We start from the raw sequence: 26,288 nt of genomic DNA on the forward strand, positions 1-26,288 counted from the left end.
ACCAGGAGCACACTGGAGTCGATGATGCTGTCATCTACCTGCTGAACAGAGCCTACTCCCATTTGGATAAGCAGGGCAGAACTTTGAGGATCATGTTTTTGATTTCTCAATTGCCTTCAATACCACACAGCCCTCATTTCTGGCAGAAGAGCTCTGTTCAATGCAGGTTGGCACTTCTGCATTGCATCCTGGATAATGGACTACCTGACTGGCAGAACACAGTTTGTGCGGCTTCAGAGCTGCGTGTCAGACATAGCTATAAGCAGTATTGGGGCCTCAAAGGAAGGTTCCCTTCCTGTTTACCCTATATACCTCAGACTTTAGATACAACACTGAATCACGTCATCTGCAGAAATTCTCTGATGACTCAGCAATAGTTGAGTGTATAAAGGGAGGATGGGAGGATGAATACAGGGCCCTGGTGGAGGACTTTGTCAAATGGTGCAAGCTGAATCATCTGCAGCTCAACGCCAGTAAGACAAAAAAGATGGTGATGGACTTCAGGAAACCTAAGCCTGCATTGCTCCCTGTTACTATTGATGGTGAGGATGTGCATGTGGTGAGGGCCTACAAGTACCTGCGGGTGCACCTCGACAACAGACTTGAGTGGAGCACCAACACAGAGGCTGTGTACAAGAAGGGCCAGAGTCGCCTCTACTTCCTGAGGAGACTGAGGTCCTTTGGGTTATGCAGGCCCCTCCTTCACATGTTCTACCAGTCTGTTGTCATCAGTGCAATCTTCTATGCGGTGATGTGCTGGGGCAATGGCATCAACAAGGGTGATGCCAACAGGCTCAATAAAATAATTAGAAAGACTGGCTCTGTTATAAGAGTCAAACTGGACACACTGGAGGCTGTGGTAGAACAAAGGACCCGACGGAAAATCCTGGCAATTCTGGACAATGTTTTTCACCCTCTGGATGCCACCTTGGCTGAACACAGAAGCATTTTTAGTAATAGATGAAGACAACTGCGCTGCTCCAAAGAGTGCTATATGAGGTCATTCTTACCCTCGGCCATCAGGTTCTATAATGAGTCAACCTATAACCAGGGAAGTGATGACGCCCTCCTGTTAGACTGTTCGAAGTAACTTTTCTTTTTCTTCCTCACTTCTCTTCTAATATTTGTATATCTGTGCACTTGCAATGCTACTGACACACTGTAATTCCCCTTGGGATCAGCATCTGTCTATCTATCAGTCAGTATATGTGGTTCAGGAAACTGAGTTAACATATCAGGTAGAAGAGAAAAAAAAATCCAATCTCACAGATAAAAGACTGACAGAACAATGGTTCAAATTTTCTTTCAGTGTTAATTCAGCCTAAACTGTTGGGTATAACACAGATAGAAAAAGGTAATTAAAAGCAATCAAAAAACCAGATAAAACTAGAGATGCTGCCACTTGAATCAGAAACAAAAAAACCTGAAAAATGCAGCCAGTCAAGCAATGGAAAGAGAAACCAAACTATGCTTCTGTTCTGGGTGAAGAATGGAGGGTTTATATAAGAAATTCATTTACTCCTAACTCAAACATTACCTCAAGCTCTTCTTATTAGATATTCCATTTGTTCTAGCCGACACTCCCACCATCTTCTTTGCAATTTAAAAATACCCTTTTAATTTATTTTCCAGTACTGTCCAAGCATCTCCATCCAATCTGTGACCAACATCCATTAAACATTAACTCTGTTTCTCTTTCCAAAGATGCTGCCTGTCCAGCTAATTGTTTGCAACCATCTCTGTTTTAAGTTCAAGATTTCGGGCTTTTTATATTTTCACCACCTTTTAATAATCCACTGAAACAGTCTACCAAGCCACTAAATTGATTTGGAACTTACACAAAATGCTGGTGGAACTCAGCAGGTCAGGCAGTATCTTTGGAGTCATTATCTCAGGTCGAGACCCTTCATCAGGTCTGGAAAGGAATGGGGGAAGAAGCTAGAATAAGAATTAATCTTACGTTCTTCACTTTCAATTCTATGGGATAGTACCCTGCTACAGCAATCCATTTATCCAGAAAGACAATGTGCACAAAAGAACTTAAAGTAGGCCAAAACATAGCTGGCTATTCTTCAGATCCACCACTACCTTACAACTTCCTGAAAGAGGTAGCTGAAGAAATTGTGGAAGATTAGGAGTGATCTTTCAAGATTCACTAGATTCTTCAACTGTTTATGAGGACTGGAAAATTAAAATTGTCATTCTACTCTTTAAGAGGGGCTGGAGGCAAAAGGAAGGATAGGCCATTTAGCCTGTCCTCAGTGGTTGGGAAGATGATGGACACTCATATTAAGGATGAGGTTTCAGGGTACGAGGAAGCACATGATAAAATAGCATGGTTTCCTTAAAGAGAAATCTTGCCTGACAAATCTGTTGGAATTATTTGAGGAAATACCAGGCAGGATAGACAAAGGAGGGTCAGTGGATGTTGTTTACTTGGATTTTCAAAAGGCCTTAGACAAGATGCCACACATGAGGTTGCAAAACAAGGTAAGAGGAAAGTTCTCAGCATGGATAGAAGATTGGCTGACTGCCAGGAGGCAAAGAATGGGAACAAAGGGGGGCTTTTCTGGTTGGCCGCCGGTGACGAGAGGTGTTCCACAGGGGTCAGTGTTTGGACTGCTTCTCTTCACGTATTATCTTGATGATGGCTTTGTGGCCAAGTTTGCAGACAATAGGAAAATAGGTGGAGGGGCAGGTAATGTTGAGGCGCAGAGAATTTGCAAAAGGACTTAAATAGATTAGGAGAATGGGCAAATCACTGGCAGATGGAGGAGAGTGCATGGAACTGAATGGTCATGCACTTTGGTAGAAGGAATAAAGGCACACACTATTTTCTAAACAGGGAGAAAATTCAGAAATCAAAGGTGCAAAGAGACTTGTGAGTCCTTGCAACACACATAAAAGTTGCTGGTGAACGCAGCAGGCCAGGCAGCGCCTCTTCCTAGAGATGCTGCCTGGCCTGCTGCGTTCACCAGCAACTTTTATGTGCGTTGCTTGAATTTCCAGCATCTGCAGAATTCCTGTTGTTTGTGAGTCCTTGTGCAGGATTCCTTAAAGGTTAACTTGCAGTTCTATCTGTGGTTATCATCATCATCAGGTGCCATGCCAGGTTTGAGCTTTGACTGCCATGGCCCACACACTCCTGTTTTGGATCAAGTGGATCAATTTATTGGTATTCATTTCCAGTTCTCTGGCTACTGTCTCCATCATCATTTGTCTTTGCCTTTCTCTTGCTTTCTTCCTTTCAATCTACTGTGCATTCTAACTCTTCCTTCCTAATCACATGTCCAACGAAGTCACGTTGTCTTGTTACCTGTCCCGTGAGTATCTCATGAATATGAGGTAATTGTCTTATGCTATTGGAATGATGTAATGATCTTGAGCCATTAGAATGATGTAATTGTCTTGTGATAGTGGGGTGATGTGATGTCACATGATGGCATGTTCTAACTGGTATACAAGGGGAGTCTGCAGTTGTTGCGTAGTTCATTTTGGTAGGAACTCATCATTGGTAGTTACGCCATCGGAGAAAAAGAGAGAGTGAGCGTGAAGAACGCGAATGAACCCCAGAGGGATTGGGGTTAACCAGTGGCATTCGGTGCATTATGGGTGTGACTGACATCTGGAACCGTCCGTACGTGGCTCGCACGTTTTGTTAACCCTTACACGGTTTGGGTTGTGCGATGACCACTTCCGTCAGAAAGGTCAGTTACTTTGAGAACTCGTATTCTGCATCATAACTTCGGAAAAGGTATTTCTCGGCTGGAACCGGCAACCGCAGTTTCGACTTTTCTTCATCGCAAGGTTTGGGAAGTCTCTCCTCTCAGTTATTTCATAAATCATATGGACTTATTAAACTACCACCTTAAGACCTTAAATGGGATCTGTTGGGAATTGTCTTTAAGTTTGATTGTTTGATAACTATAGAAGTATCACGCTGTTAACATCCATTTAAGTTAATCATTCGTTTACTGTTCCATGTTAATTTGAGCAGAGGTTAATAAATGTCATTGTTTATTTTATAAGAACTCGACTCAAATTTATCTCTATTGCTGCTGATTCATAACAGCCTTTTCATGATCTCATACATTATTTTTCTTTTTGTGCTTGCTCTGTTCAGGACATCCTCATCAGATATTCATTTCGTCCATATTCTTTGCATCCTCCTCAAAAACCACATCTCTGCTGCTTCAATTTGTTTCCTCATGTTACTAGATATTGTCCAACATTCTGAGCCATATAACATAACTGGAACATTTCAGTGCTCTGAGGCGGGTTGTCATTCCTAGTTTAGTGTTGGTCAGTATACTCTTCATTCTCATAAAGGTGTCTTTTGCCATCCCTATTCTTCTTTTGATGTCCATGTCGCACCTGCCATCGGATGTCACCCAGCTTCCTAAGTAGGAAAAGCTCTGTACTTGTTCTATCGGTGGTAAGGAAGGAAAATGCGATATTAGCATTTTGAGAGCACTAGAATATAAAAGCAAGGATGTAATGCCTGTTGGTTTATAAAGCATTGGTCAGACAGCACTTGAAGTATTGTGAGAAGTTTTATGCTCCTTATCTAAGAAAAGATGTGCTGGCATTAGAGAGGGTCCAAAGAAAACTTACAAGAATGACCTCAGGAATTAAAGGATTAACATATGAGTGGTGTTTAATGGCTCTGGTCCTATACTCACTAGAGTTTAGGTTAATAAAAAAGGGGAATCTCATTAGAATCTATTGAATATTTAAAGAACTAGATACAGTGGATGTGGTGAGGATATCTGCTATAGTGGGTAGACTAGGAACAGAAGGTACAGCCTCAGAATAGAGGGACTTCCCTTTAGAACGGAGACGAGGAGGAATTTCTTGAATCTGTGGAAACCATTGCCACAAATGACTGAGGTAGCTAAGTCGTTAGATATATTTAAAGCAGAGGTTGATAGGTTCTTGATTAGTCAGGGCATCAAAGGGTATGGGGAAAAGGCAGGAGAATGGGGTTTAGAGGGATAATAAATCAGCTATGATGGTGAAGCAGACCCAATGGTCCGAATGACCTAATTCTGCTCCTATGTCTTATTGTCTAAGCTAGGTCAAGAGATTTCACACACACAGACTCTTCAGAAGTTGGAAGATGATAGGTCTGAAGATGCAAGAACCTGTTAGGAGAGTACAATGGACCATGGAAAAAAGGGAAGGAGGAGGGGTACCTGCTCCTCCTCTTTCAGCCCTTTATCTTTCACCCTATCATCGTCCAATTTCTTACTTCATTTCCCCTCCCCCCACCCACCTTCCCCCTCACTATCACCTGCCAGCTCGTATTCCTTCCTCGCCCCTTCTCCTTCTTATTCTGACGTCTTCTCCATTCCTTTCCACACTTGAAGGAGGTTCCTGGCCCAAAACATCAAAAGTTTATTCACTTCCATAGATGCTGCCTGACTTGCTGAGTTCCGCCAGCATTTTTTGTGTGTTGGTCAAGATTTTCAGCAACTGCAGAACCTCTTGTGTTTATCATTAGGGGTATGTTGTAAATAGAAAAAACAAAACGAATATTACATTTTTACACTACACATTGAATTTGATTATTAAAATTGCAGCTTCTCCTATTTCTTACCCATTGTTTTTGTTGCTGCAGAAAGGTTTCTCAAGCTTATGGTTGAAAGGGCTAATGAAGATCAATTTTCCTAGTGTCTTGACCACATCAAGGGAGTCAAGGTGCAGCTCTGGATACTGGGCAGTCATCCTGGAAACCCAAGCTAAAGAGGCTTGAGCAACCACCATCTGGATTTGTCTCTCGAGCTTTAGGACCTATGACAAAAAAAATCAAGCAACTTTTAACAAAATCAGATACCTTATATACACCTATCTGTAAGTGACAATCGTTTGTGGTTTCCATAAATTTTCATATCAAGATGAAACATATTTTAAATGCAATTAATATAAATTAGTAGAACTAGAGTGAACTTTAAATGCACCAGTCAGCAACTAACAAAATTGGATTTGTTTGACACCTAAAAAAACTCGAAAACTTCTACAGCTGTACCACTCACAGCATTCTGACTGGCTGCGTTACTGTCTGGTACGGGGATGGGGTGGGGGTGCGGGGTGAGGGGGGAGGCTTCTGCACAGGGTTGAAGTTGCAGAAGTTTTTAAAAATAGCTCCATCATGGGCCCTGTATTGAGGTACAGCACGGAACACGCCCCTCTGGCTCTTCAAGCTGCGCAGCCCAGCAACCCCTAATTTAACCCCAGCCCAATCACAGGACAAGTTAAAATGAGAAATTAACCTACTAACTTCTTGTTCCTCAGACTGTGGGAGGAAACCGTAGCACCTGAAGAAAAATTCTTTCTATATTTATCACGTATTGCATTGTACTGTTGCCACAAAGTTAACAAATTTCACGACACATACTGTGATATTAAACCTGATTTTGATTAATTTATCTTTCATCTAATACAGAAAGCCCAGAACAGTACTTTGTCCTCGAACTTCCAGGGTAGAAATGAGCAACTTGATCTTCAAATTTTAAGCCTCAAGCTGGGAAATTGAAAGCAATAACTCAGGTTGTCTGTGGATTAGTACCAGAAGAACCAACTATAATGCTGGCAATAAATTCAACAGCTATTTCATGGAAGGAAATCTTGCATTATGAATAGAAAAGACTTGAGGAATATTAGCCAAACACAGGTAAATATGACAAGCTTCTGTAGATGTCTTCCTAAGCATGGAACAGTTGGGATGAAGGACCTGTTTTCCTTCTGTCAGAATATGTCCCACCTTGTAATAACGTAAATACCCACTACCTCTTACAATTAATATACATCCTGTTGCACAAACCATCTCTGTTCAGCAGGCTGACTACCACCTTACCTCACCATAATGTTGTCTTGTGAACAATACATCCATCCTAAATAAAGCAATTTTGTTTTAGAGAAAATATATTGGATTATGTTCAGCAATAGAATGAAGTGATATGATTGAGGCTTTTAAAATAGACCTGATTTAGTAAGGACATAAGAACATGCGTCATGAGGAAGGAATTTCTCCTGTCATCACTGTGAGTTGGGTACAGATTGTCAAAATGTGCCCTGTATAGGCATTCCCTGTAGTTCTTCATAAGAGCAACAGAGAATTTCCTAATGGACACAGCTGTAAATTGAGAGATGCAAGAGAGAGTTTGCGTGACTACACCAAGGGTCGGAGAGATATTCCCCCATCCCGACTATACGGATACTCTTGTTACCAGCATTAGAAATGGAGCAGAGATAATAAACCAATAAGGGTACAGAATAAAGCCAAACGGTAGGAAGCAGTACTTGCCAACCAGGCAAGACAAATTCACAGAAATGCTCTCTGAAGCTTCAGAGAAATAATGCAGAAGTTTATGATCACATGGTTGTTCAGTAGAGGACATTTCCACAAATAGAGCTTGGACCAAAGACAAGTTTGGATGCTTTAAGAGACCAAGGGCAACCTGAACTTTTAAGTGCAAAATATATTTTGAGTCAGAGAAGTACACCTAATTGAATTCAGATGTGCAACAGGCCTCAGACACAAGAAGAGTGAAGGTATGCGTCCTTTATGCCAACTGGAACATCAGTTATGACTGTAACACAGACAGAAAAATCAGAGAATTCAGGGAAAAAAACTAAATCAAAATCAAGGAGCAATCACACTTGCCACCTTGTCAAAAACAATCAAGTTAATAAGTTAGGCTCTCCCTAATCACAAATTTGAAGACCTGTGTCAGTGATACTAGACCTGATTCTGATCAGGCCATGGTTTTCTATATGCTCATTAACCTTATCCCTACGAGCTCTCCCCAGTAACTTCCCTACCACTGAAGTAAGACTCATCACTCCAGGTTCCCTTCTTGAAGAATGAAACAACATCAGTTACTTGCCAGTCCTCCAGGACCCTGCCTATGGCTAGAGAGCACATGCAACATTGGTTAAGGCCCCAGCAATCTCTTCACTTGCCTCTCTCAATAACCTGTGGAATATCCCATTGGGCACTGGGGACTGATCTACCTAAATGTTCTTTATGAGACCCAACACTACTTCCTCTTTTACTTTGAAATGCCTGAGCATATTAATACTCTTGGCAATGATCTCCCTATTCTCCACGTCCTTCTCCTAAATATTTATATAAAGTATTTATATAAATATTTATATAAACGATCTCGCCCACATCCTCCACCTCCAAGCAAATGCTTCCCCATTTATCCTTGAGTGGTCCTGGTTAATCTCTTGCTCTTCATATATGTACAGAAGACCTTGGGGTTCTCTTTAATCCCACTTGCCAAGGTCTTGTCCGAGCAAAGCTGTCATGTTCTGAATATGATGCATACAATGAGAGAAAAACTCAAGTAGAATGATGGGAATATTTAAAGCATCTAAATTAGAGCAATAATGTACAGTGCAAACATTTAGTGTTTTATAAAGGTTACCCAAAATTCTTTAACATTCCTTAATGCTTTTTGAAATAGATTATAAAAAAGACATGCAATAATAAATCTGGAGAACAGAGCGGAATAATTGCCAAATACGGAAGCATTATGAGTAACGGAGAATTTTTGACAGAGTTCAACGCATTTTATATTTATGGTCACCTCGAATGACTGAAGTATTATCTGTTTTTCTTTCCACAGGAGGTGTCTGAATATTTCCAACATTCGGTTCGACATCAGATTTCAAACATCTGTAGTATTTTCATTCAGTGTTTTCTACCATGATGTCACCTCTTAAACATACCAGTCCAAATACCAAGCATGTAATGTTGCAGAAAATACAACTTGCTGAAGCTGAGGTATCACCATATCAGAGGACATCCCATCAAAGATAACAAATGAAACTACTTATAATTGTAGGCTAATCAAAATTTCCCAAAAAACATACAGAGGCTCAGTATAGTTCTGGGCTCAAGATGATCCCTGTAAGCACATGTTTAAAATTAATCCATAAAACCAAAAGAAGGGGCAGTGTTGGATCTCCTGTTAGGGAATGAGATAAGGCAGGTGACAGAGGTATGTGTTGGGGAGCACTTCGGGTCCAGTGATCACAATACCATTAGTTTCAATATAATTACGGCGAAGGATAGGACTGGACCCACAGTTGAGATTTTTGATTGGGGAAAGGCTAACTTTGAGGAGATGCGAAAGGATTTAGAAGGAGTGGATTGGGACAATTTGTTTTATGGGAAGGATATAATAGAGAAATGGAGGTCATTTAAAGGTGAAATTTTGAGGGTACAGGATCTTTACGTCCCTGTTACGTTGAAAGGAAAGGTTAAAAGTTTGAGAGAGCCATGGTTTTCAAGGGATATTGGAAACTTAGTTCGGGAAAAGAGAGGGATCTACAATAAATATAGGCAGCTTGGAGTTAATGAGGTGCTCAAGGAATATAAAGAATGTAAAAAGAACCTTAAGAAAGAAATTAGAAGGGCTAGAAGAAGATACGAGGCTGCTTTAGCAAGTCAGGTGAAAATAAATCCAAAGGGTTTCTACAGTTATATTAATAGCAAAAGGATAGTGAGGGATAAAATTGGTCCCTTAGAGAATCAGAGTGGACAGCTATGTGCGGAGCCAAAAGAGATGGGGGAGATTTTGAACAATTTCTTTTTTTCAGTATTCACTAAGCAGGACCTTGAGGAAGTTAGTGTGTAAATAGCAGGGGCTCTGACAGAAATACTTCAAATATCATTAAAAACAGGGATGGTGCCAGAGGATTGGCGTATTGCTCATGTGGTTCCATTGTTTAAAAGGGGTTCTAAGAGTACACCTAGCAATTATTGGCCTGTGAGTTTGACATCAGTGGTGGGTAAATTGATGGAAAGTATTCTTAGAGATGGTATATATAATTATCTGGATAGACAGGGTCTAATTAGGAACAGTCAACATGGATTTGTGCGTGGAAAGTCATGATTGACAAATCTTATTGAATTTTTTTTGATCAGGTTACTGGGAAATTTGACGAGGGAAAAGCAGTGGATGTTGTCTATATGGACTTCAGTAAGTCCTTTGACAAGGTTCCACATGGAAGGTGAGTTAGAAAGGTTCAATCGTCAGGCATTAATATCGAAGTAGTAAAGTGGATTAAGCAGTGGCTGGATGGGAGACGCCAGAGAGTGGTGGTGGATAACTGTGTCAGATTGGAGGACGGTGTCTAGCGGTGTACCTCAGGGATCTGTACCGGGTCCAATGTTGTTTGTCATATATATTAATGATCCGGACGATGGGGTGGTAAATTGGATTAGTAAGTATGCAGATGATACTAAGATAGGTGGCGTTGTGGATAATGAAGTAGGTTTTCAAAGCTTGCAGGGAGATTTAGGTCAGTTAGAAGAGTGGGCTGAAAGATGGCAGATGGAGTTTAATGCTGAAAGATGTGAGGTGCTACATTTTGGTAGGACTAATCAAAATAGGACATACATGGTAAATGGTAGGGCATTGAAGAATGCTGTAGAACAGAGGGATCTAGGAATAATGGTGCATAGTTCCCTGAAGGTGGAATTTCATGTGGATAGGGTGGTGAAGAAAGTTTTTGGTATGCTGGCCTTTATCAATCAGAACATTGAGTATAAGAGTTGGGATGTAATGTTGAAATTGTATAAGGCATTGGTAAGGCCAAATTTGGAGTATTGTGTACAGTTCTGGTCACCGAATTATAGGAAAGATGTCAATAAAATTGAGAGAGCACAGAGGAGATTTACTAAAATATTGCCTGGGTTTCATCTCCTAAGTTACAGAGAAAGGTTAAACAAGTTAGGTCTTTATTCTTTGGAGTGTAGAAGGTTGAGGAGGGACTTGATAGAGGTGTTTAAAATTTTGAGGGGGATTGATAGAGTTGACATGGATAGGCTTTTTCCATTGCGAATGGGGGAGATTCAAATAAGAGGACATGAGTTGAGAGTTAAAGGGCAAAAGTTTAGGGGTAACATGAGGGGGAGTGGTAGAGAGTGGTAGCTGCGTGGAACGAGCTTCCAGCAGAAGTGTTTGAGGCAGGGAGTGGTACAGAGAGTGGTAGCTGCGTGGAACGAGCTTCCAGCAGAAGTGTTTGAGGCAGGTTCGATGTTGTCGTTTAAAGTTAAATTGAATAGATATATGGACAGGAAAGGAATAGAGGGTGATGGGCTGAGTGCAGGTCGGTGGAACTAGGTGAGAGTAAGAGTTCGGCACGGACTAGGAGGGCTGAGATAGCCTGTTTCCGCGCTGTAATTATTATATGGTTATACAAACGTTTGTATATGGTTACCAATTACGAGTAGAATTGAGAGTGAAGATTAAACTTGGTGGAGTGGACAGTGTAGACTGGATGTGGTGGCAAACAACATCGGGTTAAGGTAGCATACCTTGTCGTTATTTACAGCCTGCAGATGTCGAATTGAAGCCTGTGTCAGAGAAGAGATGAAACTCCTCATCCAAGACCCTCTCCTTGGGTTGTCCACTAAAAGCATCTTCGCCACCTCACTCAGCACAGCAAGGTACAGGCTATACCTATCAAGATCCAGAACCTCAATGAAGGAAGAACAAAAGAAATTTAGAAAAATGACGGCAGAGGTTGGGCTCCTTCCCCTCATTACTCTTCAGCCAATAACACAGCTAATGTTTGAGAAAATGAAACAATACTTAAGTTTATGTTTGCATTATCAAAATATACTGCAATTGAAGCAAGATTCAATAAAGAGAAAGGATAGTGTGTTAATTTCAACTGGCATTTTTACATCCTATTTTTTGTCGCTTTCATATAAATAAATTTTGGCTCACGTCATGGAATCTAAATGTATACTTTACTCAAGTTCTGCATTCATCACAGATAAACCCTGCGGAAATTACTTGGTTTTGTTTTCACAAAGGAATGGTAATTAGATTAGATTAGATTATGAGGACACTCAGTCCTTGTTTATTGTCATTTAGAAATGCATGCATTAAAAAATGATACAACGTTTCTCCAGAATGATATCACAAGAAAACAGAGGACAAACCAAGACTAAAACTGACAAAACCACATAATTATAACATATAGTTACAACAGTGCAAAGTAATGCCATAATTTGATAAACAGCAGACCATGGGCATGGTAAAAACAAAAGTCTCAAAGTCCCGATAGACTCATCATCTCACGCGGGCAGCAGAAGGGAGGAACTCTCCCCGCCATAAACCTCCAAGCGCCGCCAACTTGCCGATGCAGCACCATTGAAAGCACCCAACCGCAGCGGGTCCTTCCCAAAACTTCGAGCTTCCGACACAGCCTCTTCGAGCACCATCCTCTGCCGAGCGCTTCGACCCCGCCCCAGCCGCCGAGCAGCAAGCAAAGCCGAAGACTCGGGGCCTTCTCCTCCAGAGATTCTGGACCACACAGTAGCAGCAGCAGTGAAGCAGGCATTTCAGAAGTTTCACCAGATGCTCTCACGTCTGTCTCCATCAAATCAGGATTGTGCACGGCACCCTACTTGACAAATAACAGACATCACCACCGGAGCGCACTGCCATCTTCTCCTCCCGCGTTTGATGTCTGATTACATGGAGCTTTAACTGATAATTCTCAATACAACACTTGGCTCAACACCTTACCCTTATAAATTCAGCATTTTCCTTTAAAATAATTACCATGCCGGACAGAATAAAGGTATGTGGAAATACTGGAAAAGTTTACCTTCACTAGTCAGTGCCCTTTATAGAAATAGATTGATGCTTATTATCTTTAAACTCTTCCCAACAAAGTTGCTTATCACTGGGCAAGTTGGAGATCACTTAAGCCAATTTGAGGCTGAGGATGATGAGTATTTTATTTGACTCAGTATCTAACCCCTTAAGGAGATAAAGCACTAGGTTTACATTAGCATTCTTTGATTTATGACTTTACTTTAAACTGACCAAGATTTAATCCTTTAATAGCAATTGTGAGCAGTTTTGGGTCCCTAAAGGAAATACTGGCATTGGAAAGGTTCCAGGGAAGGTTCACGAGAATGATCCCAGGAAGGTCAGGGATAATCCCAGTATGAGGAGTGTTTGATGGCTCTAGGCCTATACTCACTGGAGTTTAGAAGAATAAGAAGAAATGTGTCAAATATTTAAGAAGCCTAGACAGAGTGGGCATGGAGAGGATGTTTCCAATAGTGGGAGGGTCTAGGACCAGAGGGCACAGCCTCAGGATAGAAGTATGACCCTTTAGAACAAAGATGAGAACGAATTTATTTCGTCAGAGAGTGAATCTGTGGAATTCATTGCCATAGATGGTTGTGCAAGCCAGGTCATGTGGTTTATTTAAAGTGGAGGTTGAGAGGTTCTTGAATAGCCAGGACATCAAAGGTTACGGGAGAAGGCAGGAGAATGGAGTTGAGAGGGATAATAAATCAGCCACAATGGAATGGCATAGCAGACTCGATGGGCCAAATGGCCTAATTCTACTCCTATATCTTACGGACATCTATATTTTCCAGTGAATGAAGCAGCCATGCCTATTTGCAGTGAGACCTCGACAATACTGAAAAAAAATGTTTTACATCACAAAATAGTCAGGTAATGAGCAAGTCCACGAAGTAAAATCAAAATAAAAAACAGTGGAAGTGCTAGCTATGGAGAATACAAAATGGTTCAGGTCAATGAACTTTCAATAGAAGGAGAAATGAAAGGACACTGTAAGGGCATCAAAGATTACCAGGAGAAGGCAAGAGAATGGGTTCAAGGGGATAATATATCAGCCGTGATGGAACGAAAGAACAGATTTTGATGGGCTGTATGGCTTAATTCTGCTCCCATGTCTCAGAGAAGAGGACAAAACTACAGGTTAAAAACATTGCAGATGCTGCAAATCTGAAATTAAAGCTCCGCATCCATCGTTGGTACACAATGGCAACAAGAACTCCCTATAAAAAAAAATACTGGTTACTTACCTACCATACTTGAACAGCATCTTTCACATCTAAGACTTTAGCCAGCAAGGACAGGGATAGCTGGTGCATCAGAACACCACCTTTAGGACAACTTCCAACACAAAGAGTCCTTCATAATAGCTGGCTAACCCAATAGCACTGTAATGTGAACCTGCAGTAGTTTACGGCAGAGACTCACCATAACATACAAGAGGAGAATAGTAAAGGGCATTAAATGCTGGACTTGCCAGCAATGGACACATCCTGCAAATGAGTTGAAAACAACTGCAGCCTACAACTTGGCTGCAACTTCACGAGCATCAAAAATTAAAAAAAAAATCAATGGCATAGATTTAAACAAGAAATGTTATTAGATTTCCATTTAAATAATACCAAGATTATGGATGCTGTGTTGGAAATGTTATTTCACTTTATCACTCAGTGGTCAGTTTAATCACTACCTCCTGTACCTAATAAAGAGGCCACTGAGTGTACGTTCATGGTCTTCTGCAGCTGTAGCCCATCTACCTCAATGTTTGTCAAGTTGTGCATTCAGAGATGCTTTTCTGCACACCATTGTTGTAAAACATGACCGTTTGAGTTACTGTCGCCTTCCTGTCTGGCCATTCTTCTCTGACCTCTCTCATTAACAAGCCATTTTCACTCACAGAGTGCGGTTCACTGGATTTTTTTTTCCACTATTCTCTCAAAACCAGGCGTTCCCAACCTGGGATCCACAGACCTCTTACTGAATGGTATTGATCCATGGCATTAAAACAGGTTGGGAGAGGGGTTCCGGTGACATCATCACTCAGAATGGCAGCTTAAATCAACAGCTCCTCCGGAAAAACGCATATTTTGCCCCGTTAATCCATCAAATATAAGATCTTTCGAAAATATCTGAATTGAAAAGGGGGGCAAGAATAGGGAGAAAGAATCAAGATAAAAAAAAGCACCACTGCGGAGCCTATGGAAGAGAGGGGTACAGCGCGCGGCTCTCCTACACGTGCGCGTGGCGACGAAGCTGACGATGGGCCAAGTGCAGGCGAAGCGGCAAATACGATAAGGATTCTGGAAGAGATAAGGGAAGTCCAAAAAGATATAAAGCAGCAACTCAATGATACAAAGTCAGAGCTCACCAACATCAATCAGAAAATAGCCGTGGCAGAGACTCAAATTTAGAAGATGGAAGATTGCACGCAAAACGTGGAACAGATTCTAAGTAAGACGATAAAAATATTAAATCAACAGGAAAGTAAATTGCTTGACCAGGAGGGAAGATCGCGATGGAAAAATATCAGGATTTATAATGTTCCCGAAGGAGCAGAGGGATTGTCAATGATGGACTTTGTAGACAAGCTGCTACCGGAAGCGCTGAAGATTCCTCAGACTACGGAGATTAAAATTGAAAGGGCGCACTGTTCGCTTGTCCAGCAGCCTCCCGGAGACACAGAAAATAAACCACGCTCTATAGTACTTAGATTCCTTCAATTCAAGAGCAAGGCAGAGATTCTACGAAGGGCCTGGGGTAAGAAGAGGGTGTTTTGGAATGGGAAGTTAGTATACTTCGATCATGATTACTCCCTGGCGGTCCTACAGAAACGGAAGGAATATTCCAAAGCGAAACGAGTAATAAAGCAAGAAAAGATTAAATTCCAAACCCCATACCCTATTAAACTGAGGGTATTTTACCAAGAAGGGATGCGACTGTACCAGACAGTGGAGGAGGCGACTATAGACATGAACAACAGAGGATTGTCCATTAGCGTGGTCAAACCAAGGGAAACTCTGGCTGAGCAGTTGTCCTGAGCTGCTTGGGAAATAGTAAGAGAACCTTGAAAGCAGGGGACAGGAACAGGACGAGAGAAGGATTTTAGGAAGAGACTGTCAGTTCTCTGAGGGCAGCCCTCACCTCCTCCAGAAGAGCCATGAGGTTTGGCTAACTTTAAAAGTGCTGATAAACTAAACGGAAGCAAAAATAGGTGGTGATGTACCTATCTCAAGAAATACATGTTATAACGTGGATTTTATATTACTCAATTTTTTTTTAATTCATTTATTCATTCCTTTTCCCCACCTAAATGAGAATATATACATGGGAGGAATACACAGGGAAATCATTTCTGTGTAATGGAAACAACACACAAAGTTGCTGGTGAACGCAGCAGGCCAGGCAGCATCTCTAGGAAGAGGTACAGTTGACGTTTCAAGCCAAGACCCTTCGTCAGGACTAACTGAAAGAATAGCTAGTAAGAGATTTGAAAGTGGGAGGGGGAGGGGGAGATCCAAAATGATATGAGAAGACAGGAGGGGGAGGGATGGAGCCAAGAGCTGGACAGTTGATTGGTAAAAGGGATATGAGAGGATCATGGGACAGGAGGCCTAGGGAGAAAGAAAGGTGGGGGAACCCAGAGGATGGGCAAGGGGTATAGTGAGAGGGATAGAGGGAGAAAAAGGTGAGAGAGAAAAAGAAAAAGAATGTGTGTATATAAATAAGTAACAGATGGGGTACGAGGGGGAGTTGGGGCATTAGTGGAAGTTTGAAAAGTCAGTGTTCATGCCATCAGGTTGGAGGCTTCCCAGACGGAATATAAGGTGTTGTTCCTCCAACTTGAGTGTGGCTTCATCTTTACAGTAGAGGAGGCCGTGGATAGACATATCAGAATAGGAATGGGATGTGGAATTAAAATGTGTGGCCACTTTTTCTCTCTCTCCTTTTTCTCCTTCTGTCCCTCTCACTATACCGCTTGTCCATCCTCTGGATTCCGCCCCCCCCGCCTTTTCTTTCTCCCTAGGCGTCCTGTCCCATGATCCTCTCATATCCCTTTTGCCAATCAACTGTCCAGCTCTTGGCTCCATCCCTCCCCCTCCTGTCTTCTCCTATCATTTTGGATCTCCCCCTCCCCCTACCACTTTCAAATCTCTTACTAGCTATTCTTTCAGTTAGTCCTGACTAAGGTTCTTGGACTGAAACGTCAACTGTACCTCTTCCTAGAGATGCTGCCTGGCCTGCTGCGTTCACCAGCAACTTTGATGTGTGTTGCTTAAATTTCCAACATCTGCAGATTTCCTCATGTCTGGGTAATGAACATAGCTTTTTTCAAATTTACTTTTATAGGTACTGCAGTGGGGGCCCTCAACCCACAGGTAGGAGGGGCTATCCCCCACAGCTAGACTTTTCTTCTAGCCCAACCCAGGGTCATCTAGAGACCCCAGCCTTGGAATCACACCTTCGTTACTTTTTTTTTAATTATTCACTTTTCTTGGTTCTTATTTGTTCAGGGAGTAGATCGATTAAGTTATATCCTGCAAATTTCAATGATATACTAACAGATAAATACACTTAGAGAGTAAGACCATATATTTTAGGTATATACCTCAAGAATGGTTGAAAAGAGATAAATATAAATACTTAATGAATGTACTGCTGGTGGCTGGTAAAAAGGCCCTTACTAGGAAATGGTTATCTCAGAACAGCCCAACTTTAAATGTATGGATGGTAATTACAATGGACATTTACAAAATGGAGAAGATAACATCTGTTAATCATAAGTTGGAACAATTGTATTCATACTGGAAAAAATGGTTTGACTACATAACACCTCATAGGCCTGATTTTATTCTCACAATCAAATGTTGTAAAAAAAAATCACTCCCTACTCTGTATATAGTTTTCTTCTTTCGACTGTTCTTTCTTTCCTCTTCTTTCTATAGGTGTATACCTCAGATAAATATTATGTGGAGATCTATGACAAATATGATTATATGATATATATGTACAGTATCTGAAATACATCTTATGGAAATGTTTGTTTGATGATGAAACTCAATAAAAAATAAATTACAAAAAAGAAACAGGTTGGGAACCCATGCTCTAAACTCTGGAAACTGTTGTGTATGAAAATCCCAGGAGTTGAACAGCTTCTGAGATACTCAAACAACCTCATCTGGCACCAAGAATCATTCCAGGGTCAAAGTAACTTAGATCACATTTTTCCTCATTCTGGTCTGAACAAGAATTGAACCTCTTAGCCATGCTTAAATGCTTTTATGCATTAAGTTGCTGTCACATGATTGGTTTGCATTAATGAGCAGTTATATAGGTACAACTAATAAAATGCCCACTAAGTTTATTAACAGAGCTATTCAGACCACAGTCATATTTGAAATGAATAGGTTAAACAAACTAGTAATACTTACTGTTTGTAATTCACTTGTCAATCTCCTCTGCATGTACTCTAAAACTTGCTCCACTGTAGACATGACACATCTTTGCAAATCATTCAGGACCCTATCTATAGACAAAAGGAATAAGTGGTTTAGACAAATTCATCTAGTTCATAAAAGTTGTTTTCTCAAGTTAACAATGGCCTAGCAGCAAAAATAAATTTTAAAATTTGATCAATCATCAGGAACATGTTCACTACATTGCAAAAACATCACAAAATCTGAAGCGTAATTAGTGTCAACAATATTTTGTATAATTAGATTAAGTCTGTCACGAGACAGTGCTTATGCCGGTTTCCGTGGTGTGAAGCAACTGAGAGTACAAGACTTCCCCACCCCCGGATAGGACACCAGTCTGTCACGAGGTTAACCCCCAGCATTTTTGCCGGTACCCATTCTCAGCTGGGTAGACTGGAGCATTGTGTGGTTAAGTGCCTTGCTCAAGGACACACACACTGCCTCAGCCAAGGCTTGAACCCACGACCTTCAGATAGCTAGTCCAATGCCCTAACCACTTGGCCACATGCCACACATTTTGTAGAATGCATGACAATAACCTATGAATGTCAGGCACAAAAAAGTGTTCAAGGTACCAAGCCAGCTCTGCAGAGAACACACTGTGCCTTCTAAAACAACTATCACTGTATTTCATTAAAACTAAGTTAAGAACTGTTTGTTAATTTAAGGTTGGGATTAGAAATAGGATTTGTTTTTAAATGGGACGCAGTCACCTGTCAGTCTAGATACCGAATTATTATTAAAATCTACCCCTGAAGAACATCCATGGAACTTTGGTGTTGAGCCAAGACAGTGATGAGATGATAGATACACCAGTGATTATATTATTGCACTAATGGATATGTTAAAATCCTACCATGCTAACTGTGGAATTCCAAGCAAAATGCCACAATGTCTCATGTACAACCATGGAAGATATAAAATCACAATGCACAATGAAGAATATATGAACATCATGCAAAGACAATTTAATCTTTAATTAAATGATTAAACATACAATATTTTTACTGAAGTTCTGTGGTACATAAATAAATCCCAATTCCCAGTTTTCTGAATTGGAAGGTAGGTTCACATTAACAAAGATCGAAGTAAAATTTATTATCAAAGTACATATACAGATGCAAGACAAAGTTTGTGAACACCTGGTTTTCTGCATTAATTGCTCCTAAAATGTGACCTGATCTTCATCTAAGTCGCAATAATAGACAAATACAATCTGCCTAGACAAATAGTTGTACTTTTCATGTCTTTATTGAACACATTATTTAATCATTCACAGTCCAGGCTAGAAAAAGTATGTGAACCCTTGTATGTAGTAACAGGTGGAACCTCCTTCAGCAGCAATAATCTCCACCAAACATTTCCTGTAGCTGCTGATCAGACCTGCACAACAGCAAGGAGGAATTTTAGACCATCCCTCCATACAAAACTGTTTCAGTTCATCAATATTTCTAGGATACCAGCATTAACAGCCCTCTTCAGGTTATGCCACAGCATCTCAATTGGGTTCAAGTCTGGACTCTGACTTGGCCGCTCCAAACATTTTCTTCTTTTTAAACCACTCTTGTGTTTCAGATTATTGTCTTGTTGCATCATTTAACCTCTATTAAACATCAGGTGATGGAACGCTATCATGACATTCTCCTGTAAAATGCCTTGTTACAACATTGATTTTATTGTTTCCTCAACGATTGCAAGCTGTCAAGGCCCTGAGGCAGCAAAGCAGCCCCAAACAATGACACGCTTCACAGTTGGGCAGAGGTTTTGGTGTTTTTCTGCAAAAAAGTTCAACTTTTGGCTCATCTGTCTACAGAACATTGTTCCAGAAGCATGTGGAACATCCAGGTGGCCTTTTGCAACATGCAGAATTGTTATTTTTGGACAGCACTAGTTTCCTCTGTGGTGTCCTTCCATGAACACCATTCTTGTTCAGTGTTTTTCTTATAGTGGACACATGAACAGAGACTTTATCTAGTTCTAGAGATTTCTGCGGATCTTTTGCTTTTACCATCGGGTTCTTTTTCGTCTCCTTCAGCATTTCACGCTGTGCTCTTGGTATGATCTTTGCAGGATGCCCACTCCTAGGGAGAGTAGCAACAGTACTGAGCTTCCTCCATTTGTGGACAATCTCTCTTACTGTGGACTGAGGAACACTCAGGTCTTTAAAAATACTTTTGTAGCCTTCTCCAGCTTGATGCATCTCTACGATTCCTCTAAGGTCCTCTGAAAGTTGTTTTGAATGAGGCGTGGTAAAGATAAGCACATCTTGAGAAGATATCCCTATCGTATTTTTGTGCCTTTACCACTATTCCTGGCAGCACCTTCCACACATAGAAACATAGAAAATAGGTGCAGGAGTAGGCCATTCGGCCCTTCGAGCCTGCACCGCCATTTATTATAATCATGGCTGATCATCCAACTCAGAACCCTTCCCCAGCCTTCCCTCCATACCCCCTGACCCCTGTAGCCACAAGGGCCATATCTAACTCCCTCTTAAATATAGCCAATGAACTGGCCTCAACTGTTTCCTGTGGCAGAGGATTCCACAGATTCACCACTCTCTGTGTGAAGAAGTTTTTCCTAATCTCGGTCCTAAAAGGCTTCCCCTCTATCCTCAAACTGTGGCCCCTCGTTCTGGACTTCCCCAACATCGGGAACAATCTTCCTGCATCTAGCCTGTCCAATCCCTTTAGGATCTTATACGTTTCAATCAGATCCCCCCTCAATCTTCTAAATTCCAACGAGTACAAACCCAGTTCATCCAGTCTTTCTTCATATGAAAGTCCTGCCATCCCAGGAATCAATCTGGTGAACCTTCTTTGTACTCCCTCTATGGCAAGGATCTACCACATCCTGTGCAAAAAGAAACTACCTCTGACATCTCCTCTATACTTCCCTACCTTAAAGTTATGTCCTCTTGCATTAGCCATTTCTGCCCTGGGAAAAAGTCTCTGGCTGTCCACTCAATCAATAGTTCTTCTAATCTGGTACACATCTATCGAGTCACCTCTCATCCTACTTCAGTACAAAGAGAACAGACCTCGCTCACTCAACCTATCCTCATAAGACATGCCCTCTAATCCAGACAGCATCCTGGTATATCTCCTGTGCACCATCTATTCCAGCAGACTCAGGAGGAAAGCAAACAGCATAACCAGAGACACCACACACTTCGGCCACTCCCTGTTTGACCCGCTGCCGTCCAGCAAAAGTTTCAGGACACTAAAAGCCAGAACAAATAGACTGAGGAACAGCTTCTAACCCAGAGCTGCGGCCTCCATCACACCAATCCCACAGAACAATGACTGAAACTGTGAGCGCACACAAGGACTCAAATACTTGCACTAACTGCACTTTGTGCGTTACCATGATATTCTGGTGCTGCTGCAACTTATTTTCTGCTACTTAACTATTTAATACTGTTTTTCTATTACTGTCTTGTTTTTATCTACCACTTTATTTAACTGCCTGAGAGGAAGCCAAACAGAGTTTCATTGTACCTATGTATAATGACAATAAAGATCATTCAATTCAATTCAACCCTCTCTAAAGCATCCACATCCTTCCTACAATGAGGCGACCAGAATTGAACAGAATACGCCAAGTGCAGTCTGAACAGTATTTTATCGGACTCAAAGCTCTTGAACTCAATCCCCGGACTAATGAAGGCAATACAGCATATGCCTTCTTAATCACCCTATCATTTAAGAGACTCTTAGACAGACAGATGGATGAAATGAAAAACAGAGGGCTATGTGGGAGGAAAGGGTTAGATTGATCTTGAAGCAGGTTAGAATGTCAGCACATCATGGGCCAAAGGACCTGTACTGTTCTATGTTGTGTACCTCTAAAAATGCTTGTTATTAAGCTACAACTATAGATCTTGAGACACAGTACATAATGATGATGATGATAGATATCAAACCCCAAGATCTCTCTATTCCTTCACACTGTTAAGGACCACTTCATTAACCCTGTATTCTGTCTTCAAGTTTGAGAGAGATTTTGGCAAATCTAAGGAAAGCAAAGGGGAAAGAAATCAGCTCCAAGTAAAAACCTCATGTGAAGCCTAGCTGTAATGAAGTTTATTTTTAAAACAGTTGAGAATTGATATTCACATCTTTCTTGCCCTTTGCATGTCACTGTATTTCAGTCAGACTGACACCTGGCTTAAAACTGCTTCTAGTGACCTAAAATGGCAATTAGAAATTCAACACAGGTTGACCACCTAGAACTGTAGACATTACATAAATAGACATGATGATCTTTAGTTAAAAGCAAAACCTTATTAAAAATAATGAGCAAAGACATGCAAACATGAGATGGATGAGTTCATAAGTGTAACTGAAGGCATGCTGGCAGTTGTGGAAGATTCCACTTTGCTTTCTGATTGGTTGCAAACTACACGGTTAGCAAAGTCTAATCAGACCCACAACCAGAGAATTACATTCTGTAAAAAACTGTGAAGCACTTTAGACGGCAAGAGTCAATCTATTAATGAAAGTCTGCTCTTTATAACACTCACAGAAGGCAAGTGTAACATATTTTCACACTGTTTCTTATTTTAGATGAAGCAAATAACTGTGTGATTTCAGACATTTGAAAATTCACATCAACTGTTCAATTCCATTTTTTTTAAAAATCCCTTAATTATTATCACAGGATTAACTGTCACTTAAAGGATTTACAAAAGAAATCAGGGTAATCTCCTTCTCCCATGTGAAATATAAGCAGCAATAGAGAAACAGGAGTTGCCACTGATAATTATGCTCATCTCAGTGTTATTCAGGTCCAACAAAACCAGTCATCAACCATTCTTGCCAAGATTTCCCTACAAAACCTCATTTTACAAAAGACCTTGCTCCCAAATTCACTCCAAAAGAAGTACACAATTTATCAGAATCAAATTTAATGTCGTGAAATTTGTTATTTTGCGGCAGCAGTACATCGAAATACATAACAATAAAATCAATAGATTACAATAAGCATATTTTTAAAAAGAAAATTAAATTAAATAAATAGTGCATAAGAGAGGAAAAAATACAGAGCAAGTATTCATGGGTTCAATGTGAAAACTGATGGCAGAAGGGAAAAAGCTGCTCTTGAAACGGACTTCAGGGTCCTGAACCCTCTCCTTGATGGTAGCAATGAGAAGAGGGCATGCTCTGGGTGACGGGAGCCCTTTTTGATGCATTGCCTTTTGAAGGTGTCCTGGATTCTGGGGAGGCTAGTGCCCATGAGGACTTGCTAAAGAAAACTAATTCTTAAAAGATTTATTATTCTCTGTCTTTAATGGCTTCTTTATAAAAACACACAAGGGATATATTTGGTTATTATTTGGATTGCAAAGGAGATTTTTTGAAATGCATTCCTAAAATAATTCGGTATCCCTACCATCCATCACACAATCTCTTTGACCCACTACTGCCTGGAAGGAAGTGCAGAAGCATCAGGACAAGGACTGCCAGACTAGGTAACAGCTTCTTCCCTCAGGCTGAGAGACTAATGAACACTTTGCAACCACTGAGATCACATCACTAGGGCAGCAAGCTGTTTACTGTTTATCTGTGCTGTATACTTAGCACCCATTTTTAATTATATTTGATTAACTTATTTGTGGTAATATTTCGGTTTATGCATCGTGCGTGATACATATACTGTGGCTGTTGTTTTATTTGGTTGTATATATGTACAGTTGAATGATAATAAGCTTCAACTTGAAGGCTTTGATGCAACTGTTGTACCCAGGCGTAGATACATCAGTAAGTTCATAGAGAAAGTCTTCTTTCTGAATGTCAACAAAGAATAATGTTTGAGATCCCATATTTCAGTAAGAATGGCTTCTCTGAAATCCTACACTAATTTTAGGCTGCAGGAGTTCCTCAGGGCAGTGCCTTGTGGCTGAACCTTTACTGAGGATTGGACAGTAGGCAAGGAAATAGCTTAGGTGTTCAGACTGCAACACCTAAATAGTATTGATATATCTGACCCATAAAAGCACTGATTGAACATCATCTTATGCACCTCCTATTGACGTGAAAGGCATTATCATTAGCTGGCCACACATTGCATGGGGTGATCTTTATCAGAACATAACTAGAACAGTTGCATTCATACTGCCACTGCAAAAATAGGTCAGAGCAACATATTCTACAGTGAACTATTTCACTCCTGAATTCATGAAGCTTTTCTACATCAGCAGGACATGTGCACGGTAAGAAATGGTTGTGGCCTGGGAGGCTCTGGGGAGGACCTTTGGACAGAGGACAATGAGGATGAATGTTTGCAGTAATGCCACGCTGGCATTAGAGCCTGTGCAAGTTCTCAAGAAGTACAGGAGCCTCAAGACCCACACTCAGCATTTTAGAACAGTTTCTTCCCATCCACCATCAGATTTTTGAATAATCCATGAACATTACCTCAGTACTTTGCTCTCTTACTGCACCATGTATTATGTATTTCTTGTTGTAACTTATAGTAATTTTTGATGTCTTGCACTGTATTGCTACCACAAAACCAGAAATTTCACAATTTTGAAGAAATGAGAAAGGATCTAAAAAGCGTGGATTGGGACAGGTTGTTCTCTGGCAAAGATGTGATTGGTAGGTGGGAAGCCTTCAAAGGGGAAATTTTGAGAGTGCAGAGTTTGTATGTTCCTGTCAGGATCAAAGGCAAATTGAATAGGAATGAGGAACCTTGGTTCTCAAGGGATATTGCAACTCTGATAAAGAAGAAGAGGGAGTTGTATGAAATGTATAGGAAACAGGGGGTAAATCAGGTGCTTGAGGAGTATAAGAAGTGCAAGAAAATACTTAAGAAAGAAATCAGGAGGGCAATAAGAAGACATGAGGTTGCCTTGGCAGTCAAAGTGAAGGATAATCCAAAGAGCTTTTACAAGTAGATTAAGAGCAAAAGGATTGTAAGGGATAAAATTGGTCCTCTTGAAGATCAGAGTGGTCGGCTTTGTGCGGAACCAAAGGAAATGGGGGAGATTTAAATAGGTTTTTTGCATCTGTATTTACTAAGGAAGCTGGCATGAAATCTATGGAATTGAGGGAATCAAGTAGTGAGACCATGGAAACTGTACAGATTGAAAAGGAGGAGGTGCTTGCTGTCTTGAGGAAAATTAAAGTGGATAAATCCCCGGGACCTGACAGAGTGTTCCCTCGGACCTTGAAGGAGACTAGTGTTGAAATTGCGGGGGCCCTGGCAGAAATATTTAAAATGTCGCTGTCTACGGGTGAAGTGCCGGAGGATTGGAGAGTGGCTCATGTTGTTCCGTTGTTTAAAAAAGGATCGAAAAGTAATCAGGGAAATTATAGGCTGGTGAGTTTAACGTCAGTAGTAGGTAAGTTATTGGAGGGAGTACTAATAGACAGAATCTACAAGCATTTGGATAGGGACTTATTAGGGAGAGTCAACATGGCTTTGTGCGTGTAGGTCATGTTTGACCAATCTGTTGGAGTTTTTCGAGGAGGTTACCAGGAAAGTGGATGAAGGGAAGGCAGTGGATATTGTCTACATGGACTTCAGTAAGGCCTTTGACAAGGTCCCGCATGGGAGGTTAGTTAGGAAAATTCATTTGCTAGGTGTACATGGAGAGGTGGTAAATTGGATTAGACATTGGCTCGATGGAAGAAGCCAGAGAGTGGTGGTAGAGAATTTCTTCTCTGAGTGGAGGCCTGTGAGTGGTGTGCCACAGGGATCAGTGCTGGGTCCATTGTTATTTGTCATCTATATCAATGATCTGGATGATAATGTGGTAAATTGGATCAGCAAGTTTGCTGATGATACAAAGATTGGAGGTGTAGTAGACAGTGAGGAACGTTTTCAGAGCCTGCAGAGGGACTTGGACCAGCTGGAAAAATGGGCTGAAAAATGGCAGATGGAGTTTAATACTGACAAGTGTGAGGTATTGCACGTTGGAAGGACAAACCAACGTAGAACATACAGGGTTAATGGTAAGGCATTGAGGAGTGCAGTGGAACAGAGGGATCTGGGAATACAGATACAAAATTCCCTAAAACTGTCGTCACAAGTAGATAGGGTCATAAAGAGAGCTTTTGGTACATTGGCCTTTATTAATCAAAGTATTGAGTATCAGAGCTGGAATGTTATGATGAGGTTGTATAAGGCATTGGTGAGGCCGAATCTGGAGTATTGTGTTCAGTTTTGGTCACCAAAT

At 40.9% G+C, this 26,288-nt stretch overlaps 1 protein-coding gene across 1 annotated transcript in view; it reads right to left on the reverse strand.

Annotated features, from left to right (window-relative positions):
• The window catches only part of tarbp1 (TAR (HIV-1) RNA binding protein 1), a 400,954-nt gene that overhangs the window by 262,532 nt on the left and 112,134 nt on the right, over positions 1-26,288 (reverse strand). Inside the window, 3 exon segments of the mRNA XM_063057295.1 lie at positions 5,600-5,793; positions 11,336-11,497; positions 18,059-18,153. Coding sequence (XP_062913365.1) covers positions 5,600-5,793; positions 11,336-11,497; positions 18,059-18,153 — 451 coding nt within the window.

Source organism: Mobula hypostoma, chromosome 8 (assembly GCF_963921235.1).
Source record: "Mobula hypostoma chromosome 8, sMobHyp1.1, whole genome shotgun sequence".
NCBI classification, from domain to species: Eukaryota; Metazoa; Chordata; class Chondrichthyes; order Myliobatiformes; family Myliobatidae; genus Mobula; species Mobula hypostoma.